Source organism: Carassius auratus, unplaced genomic scaffold (genome assembly GCF_003368295.1).
Source record: "Carassius auratus strain Wakin unplaced genomic scaffold, ASM336829v1 scaf_tig00007301, whole genome shotgun sequence".
Lineage (NCBI taxonomy): Eukaryota > Metazoa > Chordata > Actinopteri > Cypriniformes > Cyprinidae > Carassius > Carassius auratus.
Window position 1 is genome coordinate 195,842 of NW_020523831.1, and position 19,693 is coordinate 215,534.

Genomic DNA, 19,693 nt, shown 5'->3' on the forward strand with positions numbered 1-19,693 from the left:
CCCTTCAGAGTCGTTCCTCTCCTCCTGCTCTGCTGCACGGCTCTCTGAGAGAGTACCAGCAGGTCGGGGTGGAGTGGCTCTCAAGCCTCCACCGCAAAAACCTTAACGGCATCCTGGCAGATGAAACCGGCCTTGGCAAAACTGTACAGACTGTGGCTTATTTTGCTCACCTTGCCTGCAACCAGGGTACCACCAACAACCACATTTGCCACCTTTGTAGAAATGATAATATCTGGTTTTCTTCTCAGATTATATGTTTGTTGTATTTTTAAGAATGAAATCGATCACATTCTGCTGTCATGTGGTTGCGGCAGGTATCTGGGGACCACATTTAGTGGTGGTGAGGACCTGTAAGCTGCTGAACTGGGAGATGGAGTTCAAACGCTGGTGTCCTGGACTGAAGATACTCCTGTACCTTGGCAGCAGGAAGCAGCGCAGACACAAGAGATCGGTATGAACCAGAGAAAGCTATGTACTCTCTCATACTGCCACTGTCTATCCACCACTCTTGCTGTTGCTTTTTTTACATTAGATAATTCCCCAAAATAGTTTTCAAGTCAGTTTGTAGCCCATCGAGATCCTTGATGATTGAGTGGGCACATTTTTCCATGTTTTTTTAATCTGTTCTCACTTTCCCGGGTAATTTGTGTAATGTGTGCAGCGGTGGTGTGAGCCCAACAGCTTCCACGTGTGTGTGACTTCATACAAGCTCCTGCTGAAAGATCAGTCTCACTTCCTGAGGAGGCGCTGGAGGCACCTGGTGCTAGACGAGGTGCAGCTCATCAAAAACATGACGCAGAAACACTGGGAGACCATCTTCAACTTAAAAAGGTAAGGAACAATGCAGCTGGTTTCTATACAGCAGAGGTACTCAAGTTCAGAGGCCCAGCGGCCACATTTAAACAACGCAAAGGACCACAAAATACAATTTGCATCATTAGACTAAGACAATATTTGTGAATATTGATTTAGAAATGCAGTTTATTACTTATATTAGTTACTTATGTTAGTTTCAAAAATCCTTTGTGTGTGTTAATGTATTTTAATTGCTGTTTAATATAAATGCTTTCATGTGCATCTTCTCAACAGTCAGCAGAGGATCCTCTTAATCAATACCCCTCTGCAGAACACTCTGAAAGAGTTATGGACCATGATCCACTTCCTCCTGCCTGGAATCACTCACCCATACCTCAACTTCCCCATCAAACCCGGCACTGATCAGAACCAGGACTACTGCCACAAACTGGTCATCAGACTGCACAGGGTATGTTTCTGGTGACTTTCACCTCAGAATCTTGCACTTTGGGTTAAATACCTTGCCCGAGCACCACAATCATAGTTTTGTTTTCCTCCTGTCTGCTGTAGGTGATTCAGCCCTTCATCCTGCGCCGTTCCAAGAGAGACGTGGAGAAGCAAATGCCTAAGAAGTATGAGCACATTCTCAAGTGTCGTCTGTCCAAGAGGCAGAAAAGCATGTATGAAGACATCCTCATCCAGCCCAGGTCAGCACAGAACACGCTCAGCCAAACGCAATCTTAAAGGGGACATAAAACACACAGTTTCTGCAAATCTCATGTTTAACTTAAGTACCTATATAGTGGTATTGCATCACTCATAATGCTGATGAGTCTTTAGTTTGATCAAATATAGAAAAGAAAGTTGTTAAAGTTGTTCGCCGATTGCCAACAAAACACAGAAGTTTGATGCAGTTTTACTGACCATCTGCAATTCCAGCTCATGACTGGTATCTTTTATCGTTGGCACCTCTCTATCGTTCATTAAAAAATCCAGCATCAAACTGCAGTAAACTGTTTCCTTTAAAGCTGGGTTCTTTGGGAAACCAAACAAGGTTATCTTTCCCTCACAACCAAAAGCACACTACTCTGAAGACATTATTTCCGAACAAGTCCTGTGCAGCGCTGCCTATGACTTCGGTAACCCGGACAAAGCACGTTGATGATGCCCTTTTCTCTCGTTGTGGTTGATCTGTGTGCACGCTCTTCCAGGAGAAGTGCCAGTACAAGGAATTCCGCCCTTCAAGACATCATGAAGGGCCTTACTTGTAAAAAACTTTCACCTGAAGGAGTGTATCTGGCACAGAAATACTCCGTCATTTGTCTAACTCCTTTTTTTAAAACCTGGCCTGTTAACCATGAGAATCCAACTCTTTAACAGTGTAAAAAAACCTCTGAATGTATGAAATGGCATTAGAACCCACCCTAAAAACCAGCTCTTTTCCAGTTCATCTGTTTTGAGTGGTATTTTGCTTTTCTGCTGCCCTCTAGTGCACAGGAAGCACTGAAGACAGGACATTTTGTCAGAGTCCTGGAGGTTCTAATGCAGCTGCAGAAGATCTGCAACCATCCAGACCTGATCCAGCCCAGAGACACACACAACTCGTATATATGTCAACCACTGCAGTACAACACCCCATCCTTACTGCTCACAGCCCTGCAGCGGGACCAGTGGAAGGTAAGGAAGAGAAATAAACACTTGGAATGTGGAATATAGAATAAAAACATTTGTTGAATGATGGGCTGTTTTGTTTTTATTTTCCAGACTGTAGATATGTCACTGTTTGACTTGATCAGTAATGAGGGCAAGCTGACCCGTTACGAGGCTGAGGAGGCTCTGCCGAAACTCAGAATGAGCAAACAGCTGATCGAAGAGATCTACAGTGCACACCACGAGCCACCAGCCAGACCCAGACCATGCAAGATCAAACCCATGAGGTGCAGTCCATCTGTGCAGCCCTATCAGCTCTGAACACTGACCTATCATAGTCAAACTGATTTCTGTAATTATATTTACAGGACATAATATTTTTAAATGAGACAGACCAATTAATATTACACTGAAAATACTGATGTTTTTACACCAAAAATGGTCACTTCCTTCAGAATAACGCATAGAATTACATTCTTGTTGCATGAATTAACATGTTACAGTTGTTTTTCTAGTAAATACAAATGCAAATGTTAAATGCTGTTTATTTCATGCTAAACATTAGTGTATAACCTCATTGTGAAAGAATATTTATTATAAAATTATTGGTATATTTTTTTTTTATTAATTATTTAACATTTTGTTGTTTTTATTTCATTATAATTTGGACGTGTACAGCAGGATTGGGCCATATGAATTGATTCTGACTCTGGAATATTTGTAATTTCAGGTTGTTTCTGCCAGTGCAGTATGGGACTAAACCAGAGGGTCAACTGGTCCCCATGACTAGCAGCAGCACTCAAGCCCCCCGTGCCACTGCTGTGACTGCTGCCCCCAGCACCACTACCAGCCCTGCTACTGCAGCTCCAGGCACACAGCCCAGAGGCAAAGCACCTCTTACCACAACCACTTCTGCACAAGGTAAGACCCCCTCTTCTGTAACTTCTTACACAAACCTGTTCCCACACTTAGACCCAGAACTGTTTCACAATCTGCAAGTTTTTGTGAATTGGCATGATATTTTTAAAGTTGCTTTTGGGTGTAGATGTTGTGCTTCTTTTCTAAAATTATGCTCACATCAATACTTTTGTTTTTGTGTGTATTATAGTTTTTTTTTTTTTTTTTTGCCATCTTACTAAAAGGTGACATCTGTAATACATTATCTTTAGCCATGTTTATTGTACATTAACTACTATAAACATGCCATTAATGGGTTTATCTCTCCCAAAGGTGTAAACAAATAGCCTCCCAGGCACCATCAAACACATTTTGAGATCCATCAATCTCTTTCTAACTAGATCTGCAGTGAGTGTTTGGGTCATGGCTGGTGTAACAGGCCCGAACCCGAACATTTTTGGGTGAACCGTTTCTTTAAAGTCAACATTAAATGGAAATTGCGATGCAATTTCAAATGTAGGTTGTGTCTTAATTTTGACATTTGGGAATTGATTTGATTGTTGACATTTGGTAATTGCTGTGATTTATTGCATTGTTTCAACAGCAATATTCCATTAAAGAAATAAATAAGAATTCTCAATAAAAATTTAATGGTGACTTCAAGCATTTACCCAGCAATGCCCAGGCACTGTAGCTGCGAGTCTTGCATGGACAAACTTTTTATTTAGAGGATTTAAAAAAATGATCCTTCAACCCCATTAGACTGTTAATTCTTTTTCCTCTTTAGCCTCCACAATCAGCAGCTCATCGGGATCACTTTTAACAGGAGCCACCCCTAACCCCCTTTCTACCCCTCTGGCTGCAGGTGTGTCAGGGGTCACCACTATGTCTGCCGTGGCCCCCCATGCCCCTTCCGCCCACCCCCTCCAGCCCAGTTTGGTACCCCAAAGGCTGGTACTCAGCCCCCAGGCCCAGGCACGCTTGCCTAGTAAGTGGCCTCATGATCACCCACCGCAGATAGGCCCTCTCCTTTGTGCCCTGTCTCTTGTGCACATGTTTCCTTCTTATCGTGCTCCCAAGCAAACGACAGCAGTGAAGATCAGAGACTACGGTATGGCTTCTGCTGAAGTGGGCAAACAGGCATACAGAGATCCACCACAAATTCTCAAATCATCTCAAACTCAGCCATAAATATGGCGTATTTCCAGTCTGATTTAAAGTGCAGAAAATCTTCAGCAGATGACCTATGGTGGTTTCTCTCCTTAACCTTCACAAACAAGCATGAACCCTCCAGATCTTTCTCCGGACTGCACCCGCTGCCTTCAGTTTATTCACAGCTTCTTTTATGACACATTTATTCTGTTTTTCTATTCTTTTTTCCTTCTGCATTTTAATTGACTAATCGCTTTGTTTTTCATGCAGTACAGCTGAAGGATGATCCAGAAGCTTTATAATAGGGTTTTGCCTCCCTGTCTTTTCAGTGCAGCTTTTCTTCAGAGCCGTTTATTTTGTCGTCCATCTGTGGGTGTAAAGAGCGTCAAGCTTGTGGGCCTGCTCCCCATGTCACATGTAACCATTGTTACATGGAAAACCTTTTAAACGACAAAGATTTTCTCCCACGTTGTTTTGCTCCGCTAAATGAATCAGTCTGGTTTCATTTTGTTTGTTTCAGGCTTTTTTTGTAAGGTTTTGTTTGAGGAAAAAGTGTGATTCTTCCTGTTTAACACACTGTGGTTGTGCATGTCCCTTTCCTTGCTCACTCCGAAACTGACTAAAATGTTCTTTCTTTCTCAGAGACAAAATGTCAGCCACTTTGCACAATCATTTAACATGAGTTTTTTTCTACTGAAGGTGGAGATGTAGTGAAGGTTGCTCAGTTGGTTGGGCAGGGTCGTATTGCCCAGCCAGAGACCCCCGTGACCCTGCAGTTCCAGGGCAACAAGTTCACCTTGTCTCCAAGTCAGCTGCGACAGCTCACCACGGGCCAGCCCCTGCAGCTCCAAGGTACACTCGGTAATGTCCCGCCCATATTCATCCTCTCTCGGTCTCATTCACTTCCATATCCAGTCTCTCGTGTCAGCTGGTTTTATGAGTGTTTAGTCAGTCCTCTTCACATGGCTTAATGTGAAGCTCATACATTTATTTGCTTGCTTTAGGCAACATCTTGCAAATTGTGTCAGCCCCTGGACAGTCTCTTCTCAGGCCACAGGGGCCACCCATGGTGATGCCTACCATACCTCAGGCTGTGCCTGTCCAGAACTCCTCAGGCACGACTGCCCCTGCCAGCTCCATGCCACCGCAAGGTAAGCTCTGCTCTGCCCTGAAGCGGATTGTTTTCATTAGTGATCGACCTTCACCTAAATCAGTGGTTCTTCACCTTCATTTTTTTAAGGACCCCATGTAGGCTAAGATATTGCAGCTATCACTACCTGCTTGTTTCCAATCTTTTTTTAATTTTTTATTATTATTATAGAAACTAGGAGTCAACATAAGTGTGTGTGTGTGTGTGTGTGTATGTGTGTGTGTGTATATATATATATATATATATATATATATATATATATATATATATATATATATATATATATATATATATATATTAGGGGTGTAACGATACGCGTATTCGTATTGAACCGTTCGGGACGACGCTTTCGGTTCGGTACGCGGTACGCATTATGTATACCGAACGGTTCGTTGGAGTAATTAATTATATTTGAAAAAAAAAAAAAAGAGAGAGAAAGAAATATAATGATATGCGTTCAACAAGGTAGCCCAATAACCCAAACAACGTAACAGGCAACGCCCCTGACACCCCCGAAGAAGAAAAAAACACCATCTTATATGTTTATGTTAGGCTACTCAGCAGGCGCTCGCTCACTCAGTACACGCTGAAGGCTCGTTGCAAAATAGCCAATGCGTTTAACAGACTAGAAATGAGAAGATCCTCCAATAACCAACAGGTCTGGTGTTTGGGTGCACTTTGGATTCCCTTTAAGCTATAATGGTGATGGCAAGAGAGTGGTGGATAAAAAAACAACGGTATGTCGCATCTGCAACATGACAGGGTACACCAGCGGGATTACAAAAAAAAAAAAAAAAAAAAACAGCGGGAATATCTGGGATATATGCGTCAGTACTATCTGGGAAAAGACGAAAAAAAGGAGAAACATGCACGCAGCAAACTATCCCTGCAGCATTTAGACACAGCTTACAGGGAATCCAACCCAAACACCAGATCTGTTGGTTATTTTAGGATCTTATATTTCTGGTCTGTTAAATGCATTAGACATTTTGCAACGAGCCTTCAGCGCGTGCTGAGTGAGCGAGCGCCTTAGGGGCCGTTCACATATCGTGCCTAAAAACGCATGGAAAACGCTAAGCGCGTCTTTCTCCTCCTTTCCAAAGCGCTCGGGCAGAAGCGCTCCTGAGGCGTCTGTCTTTGCTAAGCAACAATGACGTGCTCTCTCCATGAGACGCGGAAATTTCAGCGAAGGATAAATGGATTTGCAGCTCTAAAAATCGCTTGCAGTAGCTCTGCTACTGAATTTATTTCAAAATTGCAATCCATATACAACTATGATCAGCTGTTCCTTCATCTTGGCTGAGCTCTCAACGTTGTTACGGGAAAGGATGAAGCTGATTGGTTGGTTCTTGTCACATGACCCGCGGTGCGCTTGCGGCATTCTGAAAAGTTGAGATGTTTTTACATTTTGCTGTATCTAAAACGTATCGAACCGAACCGAACCGTGACATCAGTGTATCGTATCGAACCGAACCGTGAATTTTGTGAACCGTTACACCCCTAATATATATATATATATATATATATATATATATATATATATATATATATATATATATATATATATATATATATATATATACACATTTACATAATTTAATATATTAATAATAATTCAATTATAATTTAATAATAATTTAATTTCAGAAGATTTAAGGACAGTATGTTCTTCAGGGTTTACACGCTTAATTCTCAATAAAAAATATTTTCATTATTATTTTCTAAATTCAACTGGATTAAGTTTTTTGAGCTTAGTTTAGCTAATCATAATTTTATATTTATCATATAAATTTCATAGCTTTTTAAGATTTGATTTAATTATATATTTTTTTATTTCTGTTTTTTTTCCGTGGGAACTCTGTTTCTTGAATAAAAATGATAGTTGGTGAGAGAAGAAATATGATGCTACTCATCTTGCTTTAAATTAAAATTTAATTTATGCATTTAGCAGACGCTTTTATCCAAAGCGACTTACAGTGCATTCAGGCTATCAATTTGTACATATCTTTACCCCTTTGCTATATCAAAATTTGAAGCATATTTAGTATAATTTTTTTTAATAACTCCAAGCTATCTTTCCTGGCCCATTGGTTGAGAACCACTAACCTAAGTATGTGATGTTCTGCTGCTGTCTTAGTGAACTTAAACTTAAGTTTCTGTGTTTTTATCTGTTTCCGTTAAAGCAGGCACCACAGGCGCTCCAGCTACCACAGACATGGAAACAAATGCTAAACACACAACAAACGCCACAACACAGGTAGGTGATTTTGAAAGACGTTGAAGGAACTGATGAAGTCCGTTAAATAGTTGTGAACTCTAAACCTTGTCTTTTGTTTATTTAGGAGTCAAGCGAGGAAAGAAACAGGCGGCTGAAAGAGTGTCTAGCTAGTTTATTTCATGCCAATGAGCGACGGTCCTCACGCTCTGTGATGTACGGTTCTGACCTGATCAAGGCCTGCTCTGTTTATGAAGGACACCCTCCACCAACCTTCCCCGCACCCCAACACTCCCGCTGGTCCTGGGTCGGCAGAGACAGCTGTATTAGGACTCAGCAGACATGTGTGTCAACGGTTGCTCCCCTTCGCTCAATGATTCTCTCCAACACCGAGCAGGAGGCAGCAACAGGCACCTTGTTGAAGAGGTTTGGATGTGACCATGGACTTCTTGCCATGAAAGCAGTTTTGTGAGCTTTTTGTCATCTAATGCTGTTTCCTGTTATATTTTAGGTTCTCCTGCATACTTCCTGCTGCTGTGGCCCCTCCCCCTCAGCTGTATGCATCCAATCCTCCACCATCTTACAGCCTAGCACAAAAATCATTCAGGCGACGGCTACAGGAAGTGTCCGCTCCACAAAACGCAGAGATCCGTAACTTAGCCTGTCCTCCTGTCGTCAGGTTCCCTGATGTACACATGTTGGAGATGGATTCAGGTGTGCACCACGACAGAATCCTTCAGATTAAAATTTTACAAATACTGCTGGTGTTCAGTCATGTTATTATGCGTTTGCAATATGGTATCTTCTATCCATCATGTAACTAACATTCTGTAATTTACAGTACCTTTCAAAAATGTTCGGTCTGTAAGTTTTTAAATACATTTAATATGTATTACTTTTATTTAGCAAGGACACCTTAAATCAATTAAGTCACACTATTTACAGTCCTGTTCCTCATGTACATACTACGTACTTATTATAGCAATTACAATAACTATGTAATAACTAGGTACTAACCCTGAACCTACCCCTAAACCTAACCCTACCCCATGTAGTTACCTTGCGTTACCAGGACTTTCTTAGATAAATACACTGTAAGTACACTATAAGTACATGTTAGTACACGTACTGTAAAATAAAGTGCAACCAACATTTAAAGTGTAACACAAGTTTTCTGTTTCAAATACATGTTGTTACTTTCTATTCATCCTAGAAAAAAGGATTGCAAAAAATTATGGTTTCCACAAACATATCAAGCAGCTAAGCTATTTTCTACAGATATACAACATTTAATAAGAAATGACTTTTCAGCATATTAAAATGATTAGAATCATGTGACTGAAGACTGGAGTAATTATGCTGAAAATTCAACTTTGCCATCACAGAAATAACATTTTGTTTTAAAATGTATTCAAAAGAAATATACGTTTTAAACTGTAATACAGTACTTTATTTAATTGATGTATTTTAGTAAAAGCTGCCTTAGTGAACATAAGATACTTCTTAAAAAAAAAATATATATATATATATATATATATATAATCTATAAATATCACTATAAGGTCTGGCCTAACTTCTTAGTCTTATTCTGGTTTAGAATTGCCCACTTAGATTCCACTTCCTGTCTGAGATAGAAAATATCATCATAATAGAATGTCATTGAAAAACATAAACAAATGAACAATACAATCAGGGTCTGCAATCAGCTGTAAAAAAAAAAAAAAACGTACAAATTAACACTGGTATATTGGTAGAAATATTGCTATAATGTTCTTTTATCTGTTTGCAGGAAAACTGGAGGCACTGTCCATCCTGCTGCAGAAACTGAGCGCTGAGAACAGACGTGTGATGATCTTCACCCAGATGACCAGCATGCTGGATATACTGGAGACCTTCTTAGACCACCGTCACCTCACCTATGTACGGCTGGATGAGTCTCTGTCACTGGAGGAGAGACAGGTAATACACATGGAGGAACACATTCTCTATTACTCTCTGTTGCTCTGGCCAAGTCCATGTCAGACTGAGGCTGTGTGGGTTTCTGGGCTGTAATTAAAAGAGCAGATGAGCGAGTGCTCTTCCCTCCCTGCTGGATTCAGTTCCACACAGGGCCTCAAATGATGCTTACATATCAGTAAAGCACTATCAAAAACACCAATACATAAACATCTGATCTGGATCCTTTTATTGAAAACACAAAACCTAACTTACCATGTTCCGCGTGTCCCGACCACTTTCAGGAGCAGGTCAAAAGGTTTAACCGCAACAGACAGATCTTCTGCACCATCCTGACCAATCGCTGCTGCTCAGCCATGGGCCACGTGTTTGAAGCAGATACCATGGTGTTTTACGACACAGACCTAAATCCCAGCATGGACATGCGCACACAGGAATGGTGCGACAAGATCGGCCGCTCCAAAGACATCCACATCTACAGGTCAGACTGGTGGACAAATGAAATGTTCTTCCATGTCAGGTTTATACTTGGCAGCTTTTTTACAGATGCTGTGCTCTTTCAGGTTGGAGAGCGGGAACTCGATTGAGGAGAAGCTTTTAAAGAACGGCACTAAAGACCTTATAAGAGAGGTAGCTGCACAGGGCATGGACTACACTGTAGCCTTTTTAACCCAGGTGAACACTCTTTTACAGTCATGCAATCACTGGTACTTTTGACATTGAGGGACCGTTTCATAACCTTGCCAGTTATGAGGTTGTGTCTCAGTAGACGTCGAGGCAGCTCACAGCCCGATGCTCATATTATAAATATGTGCTGGACATTCACAGCGCACTATTCAGGATCTGTTTGAGGTTGAAGCTGGTTCTGGAGAGAAGGTGGAGGAGTTTGTGGTTCTCCACCAGGAGCCATCGCCATCCGAATCCATCCCCCCTCACGTGGCAAGACCCTACATCCAGGCCCTGAACACCATCCGACAGGAAACCCAGTACGAGGAGGAGGAGGAGACGGAGCTAGACACAAAAAGTGAGAAAGTGGGAAGACAAGAAGTGATGGCTGTGGAGGATGGAGTGAGAGAGGAGGCATCACAGATAGAGGAGCTGGCAGCAGTCATGGAGCAGGTGAGCTTATACAAAATGTTACTTGAACATTTCAGCTCTTGTACGTACGTTTGCAACCGTTTTGTGTTATTTAGCATGCAAATTCTGTTGATTTAACTTTATACACTATTGTTTTGTATTAGTGTCACGTTTGAACAATTTGTCCTTGCTGAATGATAATTGTACTGACCAGAGCTTGTGGTGTTTTGTCTAGCTGACTCCCATTGAGAGATACGCACTGCACTATCTGGAGTACCTGCACATCAGCGAGGATGAACGGGTTATAAAGGTATGAAACATTTGCACATATTACAATACATGTTACGCCTGCCCTGTAAATCCAGACGGCTTAAATCCATGTTTGTGTGAGTTACAGGAGCGCTTGGAAGCTGCTAAGAGAGGCTGGGAGCAGCAGCAGCAACAGAAACTAAAGGTAGAGAGAGAAGAACAAATGATCCTGGAAGACGAGGAGGATCTGTTCACCTACAGCAGAGAGGATGCATACAACATGGTACAAATAGATTCGAATCTGCTTTTCAGAAGGAAGTGATGTTGGGTCGTGTAGATTTAATACCCTGTTCCCTTCATCTTTACAGGAGTATGTGTTCGAGAATGAGGATGGACAAACAGAAATAATGCCGGTAAGTTTAAAAAAAGCACATTCCTGAAGGGAATTAAAGGAAGAGGGAGTGAATTTTGGGTGAATCTCCCAAAAACATGTCCATAGCACATTGTGATTTAAGTCTCTTTTTTGTATTTTGATGTTATTGCATTCTATTTTACGTAGAATTTGATTTAAATTAAATGCAGTACAATTGTTACTGTGATATATAAAAAAAATTCGATTTGAAGGTATTTTTTTTTATTTACATCTTACAAGTCTTATATCTTACAGTTGTATAGCTGTTATGAGAATTAATGAATGTAATGTGATATAAAAAAAATCATGTTCCATAGCCAATAATCTAAAAGAGTACAAAACGGCCGATTTAAAAAAAATAATAATTCAAGCGAAATATGTTTTATTTGTTTATTTAGATTTGTGGTTCAAATTCTTGTTGAGTTCTGTTGCTCTTTTCTGCAGCTGTGGACTCCCCCAACTCCTCCACAGGATGATAACGATATCTACATTGACTCTGTGATCTGCCTCATGTATGACACTGCGCCTATGCCCGAATCCAAACTGCCCCCAGTCTATGTCCGTAAAGAGCGCAAGAGACACATGGATCCGTCAGGTTGGACTGCTCAAGAAACGCTTTCAAGTGAACTTACTGTTCTTAAACGCATGCTAAATTCAGTCTTTTTCTCTCTCTCGTCCCCCTCTCGTCAGCTCTGGGACGTAAGAAAAAGAAGGGCCATGGAGAATCCGTGATTCCTCCGCGCTCTCTCTTTGATAAGGCCAGTCTGCTCAAAGTAAGGCGGGAAGGCAAAGACCAGAAGAAGAACTTCTCTCTGAAGCAACAGGCTCCCTTTGCCAAACCACTGCCCTCTCTGCTCAAACCAGCCATGGAGGCTGGGCAGGACAACCCTGAGTGGCTCATCAGTGAAGACTGGGCCCTGCTACAAGTACTTGATTCATCACGTTATTACATTATCACTGCCAGTGTATAAACACACAGCTGTGTGTGAAATGGATAAGCTGAGGTGGTAATTCTCTCTTTTTCCCTGCATTCACAGGCTGTGAAGCAGTTACTGGAACTTCCTCTGAACCTGACCATCGTGTCTCCAGCGCACACTCCTAACTGGGACCTGGTGAGCGATGTGGTCAACTCCTGTAGCAGAATTTACCGCTCGCCGAAACAATGCCGCAACCGCTATGAGAATGTCATCATACTCCGAGAGGAGGGCAAGGTATCACATGGTTGTGAGTTCTATGATTTATTTTCCTTTAACATTTTCCTTGATATACATAATTGTATACAACCTGTCCCACAGCTAATATATGAAGCTAACCCTAAGAAGAACAAGACCAAGAGCATTTATAAGGTATTACACAAAAACAAATCAGTACATATTATTAGGTGTTTCTTTGGTAACACTATCTTTTTTTTGCGCAGTCCAAGAATAGTCGTCCTCTGCGCACGTGTCAGATCTACACACAGGACGACAACGCCTCCCAGATCCAGCTATACAACAACCGCTTTGAGCTGATGAAAATCATTGCTAGCAAGAGGAGCCCGCCAATAAAACCACTGTATGTGCAGGCAGTGTCCAACACGCAAACATCTTTAAAAACAACCCGGCATTGCATTTAGATTGTGACAGAATGCTTTTGTCAAAGTAAACACACAAGCAAACTAATTTTGTTCATGCCTTTGCTTCTAGACTGGGCATGAATCCATTCCAGAAGAATCCCAAACATGCCTCTGTGCTGGCTGAGAGGTATTGACTCTTGACGTGCTGCTCTGCTTTTAGAGAAAAAAACTGAAGTAATCTAATATTTACCAGTGAACTGAAATTCATCATTTAATGAAAAAAATATATATATTGACTGATACAGTCTTTAATATAGTGTACATATTTAGGCACATTTTATATTCATTTGTGGCTTTCATTCATTCATTCATTCATTCATTTCTTTTGTAATTTCTAGTGGGATAAGCTACGACAAGCCTCTGCCTCCTATCCAGGTTGCCTCTCAGAGAGCTGAAAGAATAGCTAAAGAGAAGAAGGTGAGATTTAGTTAACAAACCACTTAAAAGTATATATATAATCACCTGTATTTTTCAGTTTTTAAAGCTTGTCTCTTTTTCTCTGGACTCCGCTGCCGCAGGCACTAGCCGAACAGCAGAGGGCTCAGCAGTTAGCCCAGCAGCAACAGCCGCAGACCCCAGGAGCCGCGCAGCCTCAGGGAGCTGCTGCCCAGCCTCAGGCCACTGCAGCGGCCGCTCAGACAGCGGGAGTGACCCAGCCCAACCAACCCGGAGCAGCAGCAGTCCCCAACACCGCTGTACTGGTTAGACTCCTTTAGCACTGCATGTTCAATGTCACACTTGACCTTACGTCCACCTGTATTTAGCTCTAGATTACCCAAGATGAAATCATTTGTATATGACTGCTATATTATTCATGCGTACACAACTGTTCCAAATGTTTGGGGTCAGGAGTATTTTCTTTTTTCTTTTTCTTTTTTTTTTTTGTGATAGAGGTCTCTTATACTTACTAAGGCTGTTTATTTTAACCCTTTAAAACCGAACGTGTCGGCGCCGACACAATTTACCATGCGGTATTAATGTTTTCATAACTCAGCAACCGTTTGCACTATGAAAAAAAATCAAATTGCGTCTGATAGAAGACATCTTGCGCTTTAAGACAATATACAGCTTAGTACGGTAACTGCATGCTTTCCAGCAGCAAATCACAGCAGCTTTCGGGGAGAGGGGGAAGGGCGGAGTTGAAGCGGGAGATACAGAGCCCAGCAGGTTTGAAAGTTTGAGAGTGTGAAATATAAACAAAAACGAACAAAAAACATGGCGAAAAAAGGTTTTACATGAGAGGAGGCGATTGATTTGATCTCTGATGACACCTGGGAAGAGGCTGAACATGATTCATCGGACCCGGAGTCTGTATTCAGATGTTGAGGCGTATGCTGCTGGCTTTGATCCAGTCGTGGATTGGTAAGTGAAGCTTATTTATTTGTTTCTTGCTGATTAATCGATGAGAAATGAATAAAATAGTCAGACTCCGTGTTTCTGTACGAAAAAAACACGGTTTCACACACTTATATGTGCGTTGCAAACATTTGTAAGCGCGCATGTGCATGCATGCGTTCATATTTGCTCATGTAACGTTAGCGTTATGTCTATGGGTGCGTGTGCATGCATACATAATTTTCTGTGTGTATGTAAGTGCATGGACATATCTGTGTGTGTGTGTGCAGGTATGTGTGCGTGCGTGTGTGTGTGTGTGTGTGTGTGTGTGTGTGTGTAAGTAAAGGTGCGTGTGTGTGTATGCGAATGTGTGCGTGCATGTGTATATGTATGTTTGTGTGCATGCATGTGTGCATACGTTTGTGTGTGCTACTGCTAATGTGTGCATTTGTATATCTGTGTGTTTGTTTATGTGTATATCTGTTTGTGTGTATCTGTGTGCACATGTATCTGTTTGTGTATGTGTGCATGTGTGTGTCTTATACAGTCTATGATGTGTGTGTACGTACGTGCATGCGTGACTGTGCATGCATACATTTATGTCTATATCTGTATATGTGTGTGTGAGTAGGTGCATGTATGTATGTGTGATTGTGTGTATGCAAATGTGTGTAAGTAACTGCAGGGTTTATTTTTATTATTTTATTGTATTATTATTATTATAGTTATTTATTATATATTTATATATATTTTTTTTTTAAATTTTCTTACTAATAAATTGCTTCATAATAAAAAAGTATTTTTATGTACATAAATAGTGAGTTTGTAACACATGTTGCTTCTTTTTTTAGTGTGGCTTCTCCAGTTATCTACGAAGAAGCAAATGGGCCATCTACATCGAACACAACACCATCTCAGAGGGGCCGGGGCCCTGGTCGCAGCTGTAGCTGTATAATAAGTACATGGGGGGACTTGACACCTCCAACAAGATGCTCAGAACAAAGTCGGTGCCCCATAAAACAAGTCGTATGTGACCATTTTCCAGCATTTCCTAGATATTGCAGTGACCAACAGCTTCATTTTACACAAAGAGCTGTGTGCCATCCACCATGATAAGCTCATGACACGGCAAAACTTTCAGGAGCTGCTAGCTGCTCCGCTCACAGATGTTCCCCTGGATGGCCGGCTGAGAGAGAGATGCGATCATCTGCCTGTTCCTGTGAGTGATACTCAAGACCTTTCACAAAGTTGCATACGATGCAAAAGGAGCACCCCATGGATATGCCAGGAATGTGATGTGGGACTATGCTTGCATTCCTGTAGACAGGAACTGCTTCAGAGAGCCCCACATTTAAATGACTGGATTGAAGGATCCAAAAACGCCTGGAGAACTGGAGTACCACAAATGGCTCCTGAGTGAAAACCGTGCAATCCAGTGTCTCAAAAATACTTGTATATATGTATTATAGTTCCTTTTTCAAGATTGAGGCATTAGATTCTTTCGATCATGAGTTTTCAGATTTTTTCTAAATAAAAACCAGTACAATTTCTTCCCGTTTTGAATTTTTTTGTCTATTTTAATTCTATTTACTAACTCATTACACTAAATAATGTACAATAACTGTAATTTCCTGAAAGCCTATTTTTTTCTGAAAAAAATGACACCTTACACTTGAAGATACCACATTATGTTATAATTTTATACTCAATAAACCAAAATGAGTGAAAACGGCCAATTTTAGCCTTAGGTTCTAAAGGGTTAACAAATAACAGCACTATTATGTAGTAATACAGTTTAAATGGTAATATTATTCCAACTTTAAAGGGGGGGGTGAAATGCTCGTTTTCACTCAATATCCTGTTAATCTTGAGTACATATAGAGTAGTACTGCATCCTTCATAAATCCCAAAAGTCTTTAGTTTTATTATATTCATAAGAGAAAGATAGTCTGTACCGATTTTTCCCAGAAAAACACGACCGGCTGGAGGTGTGACGTGTGGGCGGAGCTAAAGAATTACGAGCGCCAGTAGGCTTTTGCGTTGAGAGCGTTTGGAAGCTGTGACTTTACCGTGAGGGAAAAACCATCATCCAAAACAAACCATGGCTAACAGTCAGATTCAGCCGTTTATTTCTGATCCAGAATCAGATCCAGAGGCTGAAACTGAACGAGAGCAGCAGCAGCAACGACTCGCTCTGAGCGGGGCTCGAACCTGGGTCTCGGAATGGGAGGGGACACACTAACAAGGAGGCAGAGATATTTGAAGCAGTTTTTACTCACCGCCTGCGGTTCCAACACACGATCGTGACCCTTTTTCCTTGGGATTGCATCATCCTTAAGAAATAAACGATACGCAAATCCGTCGTCAAACTGGGCCTTGTGAACAAGCATCTTCGAAATGCAGGGAACAAACAAAAACACTTGCACAACTCCGTTGATGCTCTGTAGAAATAAACTCCATCCACTGGTCCCTTAATGCTGTTTCTCTTTTGGTAATCTGTGCAGGGTTGTCTTGCCCTGGCAACCAAAAACACAATTCTTTTGTGACATTTCGCGACGCTCTTGCTCTGATCAGTGAAGTCTGTTGTGCTCTCAGTGCTCTGCTATACGGGAGCGCGCGCTTTTCTGGCAGACGTGCCCTCAGGACCCATATAAGGAAATTCCGCTGCATCTAACGTCACACAGAGCCATACTCGAAAAAAACTTTCTGAAACTTGTGACAAACTGGAAGGAGTATTTTGGGAACAAAAATACTCCTTCAAACGTACAACTTAATTCTTGAAACTTTGTCCATGTTTAGCATGGGAATCCAACTCTTTAACAGTGTAAAAAACTCAGTATGCATGAAATAGCATTTCACCCCCCCTTTAAATAACTCTTTTCTGTCTTAATATATGGTATGTAATTTGTTCCAGTGATGGCAAAGCTGAATTTTCAGCAGCCATTTCCCCAGTCCTCTGTATAGATTTTGTGGTGCTTCTTATCATTATCATGAATGTTGAAAACGGTGGTGATGTTCATTATTTTTATTTTTATGAAATTTGATATTTTATTTCAGGATTTTTTGATGAATAGAAAGAAAACTTTTGAGAGAAATCTTATGTAAAAGTAGAAATGTCTTAGCTGTCACTTTTGATCAGTTTGATGTGTCCTTAATGAATAACAAAATGTATTGATGAAGTATTAATTTGAGTAAATCTTACTGACCCCACATTTTTGAACAGTGGTGTATTATATAATATATTATATAAGGTATAATATGTTGATCTTGTTTGGGTTTTGTTGATTCCCAAGACTGGAGCTATCAAGTCCGCTGCAGTTGGCACAAGTATCCAGCCAGGTATTATCACATTACACAAGCTTCACCTGTACACTTGTTGATCCAGTTGTGAAGTGCTGTTTATATAAGTGTATATTTCTGTTTAAACTTCAGCGACAGCTACAGTGAGTGGAAACGTGATCGTAAACACTGTGGCTGGAGTTCCTCCTGGTCAGTTCCAGGCGAACAAGCGTCTGGCATCTCCTGTCATTCCTGTGAGTTCTGTCCACCCTCATACAGCACACATAATAACTGAAAAACTGCCTTTTACACAGATATATATAGATATACAGCTGATTTGATTTGTCACATCAGTTCCTGCATTGCAACCTGCTGTGTGGGGTTCAGAAGTCAGCATTGAAAGTGTAGAATACAAGATATAGTCAGTTTGATCTGGATTTTTGTACCGTTCTGTCCTGTTTATTAAATCGTTGTTTGCTCAAACAGACGGCAGGAACGGCCACGGCTCAGGTGGTTCACACTCAGCAGAGAGCAGTACCTGCAGCGGCTGCCCCAGCCGAGGTCGTTGCCATTGCGATGGGTCAGAGCGTGAGAGCTGTTACCCCAGTGACCGCATCAGCTGTGGTGTCCACTAATCTGACTCCGGGTCAGTCCCAAACACGCACGCTGGTTGCTCCAGGTAGACCAAATGCCATCCTTAGAGAAGCCAGTGCGTGATTTGGGTTCTCTGGTGGCAAAATCGATTCAGAGAGTCAGACTCCCGCTCCGCATTGTTCTTTTGGCATTCATATCTGTCTGGCTCGTCTAGCATTGTTTTATTCTTAAACCAGTTTTCTTGCTTCTCTAGCTCCCGGCATGCAGTTCTCTCAGAGTAAACCACTCACGCCAGCTCAATTCCAACAATTCCAACTCCGACAACAGTTACAGCAGCAGCAACAAACACAGGCGACATCTCCACAGATCAAAGCAGTGGGAAAACCACAGCAGGTACACACATTCTTTAGTATGGAAGATGTGTTGAGGCAATAAAACATCTTTTGCACCAAAATTAGTCTGTTATGTCTTTAGCAAGCGTTTAGCTAAACTTAACCAGCCATCCTTCACAACAAAACTTGTTACATTCAGTGCTTATAAAGGTGATGAATAGTTTAGACTTTAGATTGGCTACTGCAAAACCATGAACAAATGATTAATAAATGATCTATAAAGACACGTGAATAGGGTAGATTCAGGTCTTTCGACATTGGGATGACTGCTCATAAAGGTACGAATGATTAGTAATCATTTATAAACATTTGCAAATTATGAATGGTTTACATGTTAGGTTGGCTACTGCAAAAACATGAACACATAATTAAATTATTTGTTAAAAAATGTAAATAGATGCTACACAACAAACAAAGACCAACAAATGAAGATCATATGAACTGAACGTTTTCTGACAATTGTAAGCATTTCATTTTACATAAAAACATTTTAACGATTAGGTATGGTTTAGTAAGTTCATTAGTAAACCTTAACAAGGACATTATCTCATATTTCTAGCTTTGTGAGTATATATATGAACTAATAATCTTTAAAAAATAGTTTTCAAGTGATTTCTTTCCGGTGTAATATATGTTTAGCAGAAGCAGAAGCTGCAGATGGCGCAGCAGCAGGTTGCAGCGGCGGTAGCAGCAGCTCAAGGTCAGCAGGCTTCATCTACTCAGCAGCAGCAGCAGGTTCACACCACACCTGCGGCTGCGTCCAACCCTCAGATAACAGCAGTCACTGCGCCCAGAGCAGGAACTGTGCTGACTGGAGCTGCAGTCACCAATTTACAGGTGGCCAGACTGGTAAGCACATGCATACACACTCAGACTAACCCTTTCCCATACACTTGAATGCACATTAATTCTTTATACGTATTTT

General features: G+C 41.1%; 1 protein-coding gene and 1 long non-coding RNA gene across 11 annotated transcripts in view; both read left to right on the forward strand.

Moving 5' to 3' along the window:
- Positions 1-19,693, forward strand: part of ep400 (E1A binding protein p400) — a 37,318-nt gene that overhangs the window by 12,966 nt on the left and 4,659 nt on the right. For 3 of the 10 annotated variants that reach the window (XM_026244751.1, XM_026244754.1, XM_026244759.1), the window contains 34 exons: positions 9-186; positions 315-451; positions 662-831; positions 1,090-1,264; positions 1,366-1,502; positions 2,286-2,472; positions 2,560-2,732; positions 3,176-3,366; positions 4,208-4,330; positions 5,194-5,355; positions 5,499-5,645; positions 7,828-7,901; positions 7,987-8,285; positions 8,371-8,573; positions 9,649-9,818; positions 10,100-10,296; positions 10,379-10,490; positions 10,644-10,934; positions 11,128-11,202; positions 11,290-11,424; positions 11,510-11,554; positions 11,998-12,148; positions 12,244-12,479; positions 12,591-12,764; positions 12,849-12,899; positions 12,971-13,107; positions 13,239-13,295; positions 13,507-13,585; positions 13,687-13,869; positions 17,788-17,842; positions 17,936-18,036; positions 18,269-18,461; positions 18,630-18,769; positions 19,408-19,617. In XM_026244751.1, the coding sequence (XP_026100536.1) occupies positions 9-186; positions 315-451; positions 662-831; positions 1,090-1,264; positions 1,366-1,502; positions 2,286-2,472; positions 2,560-2,732; positions 3,176-3,366; positions 4,208-4,330; positions 5,194-5,355; positions 5,499-5,645; positions 7,828-7,901; positions 7,987-8,285; positions 8,371-8,573; positions 9,649-9,818; positions 10,100-10,296; positions 10,379-10,490; positions 10,644-10,934; positions 11,128-11,202; positions 11,290-11,424; positions 11,510-11,554; positions 11,998-12,148; positions 12,244-12,479; positions 12,591-12,764; positions 12,849-12,899; positions 12,971-13,107; positions 13,239-13,295; positions 13,507-13,585; positions 13,687-13,869; positions 17,788-17,842; positions 17,936-18,036; positions 18,269-18,461; positions 18,630-18,769; positions 19,408-19,617 (5,148 nt within the window). The remainder of the gene's footprint in view (positions 1-8; positions 187-314; positions 452-661; positions 832-1,089; positions 1,265-1,365; positions 1,503-2,285; positions 2,473-2,559; positions 2,733-3,175; positions 3,367-4,207; positions 4,331-5,193; positions 5,356-5,498; positions 5,646-7,827; positions 7,902-7,986; positions 8,286-8,370; positions 8,574-9,648; positions 9,819-10,099; positions 10,297-10,378; positions 10,491-10,643; positions 10,935-11,127; positions 11,203-11,289; positions 11,425-11,509; positions 11,555-11,997; positions 12,149-12,243; positions 12,480-12,590; positions 12,765-12,848; positions 12,900-12,970; positions 13,108-13,238; positions 13,296-13,506; positions 13,586-13,686; positions 13,870-17,787; positions 17,843-17,935; positions 18,037-18,268; positions 18,462-18,629; positions 18,770-19,407; positions 19,618-19,693) is intronic. The other 7 variants (XM_026244755.1, XM_026244761.1, XM_026244752.1 and 4 more) reach the window with 6 other exon arrangements.
- On the forward strand, positions 14,258-16,053 carry LOC113071420 (uncharacterized). The gene is made up of 2 exons (XR_003280087.1): positions 14,258-14,530; positions 15,355-16,053. It is a non-coding gene; the product is annotated as an uncharacterized LOC113071420 (long non-coding RNA).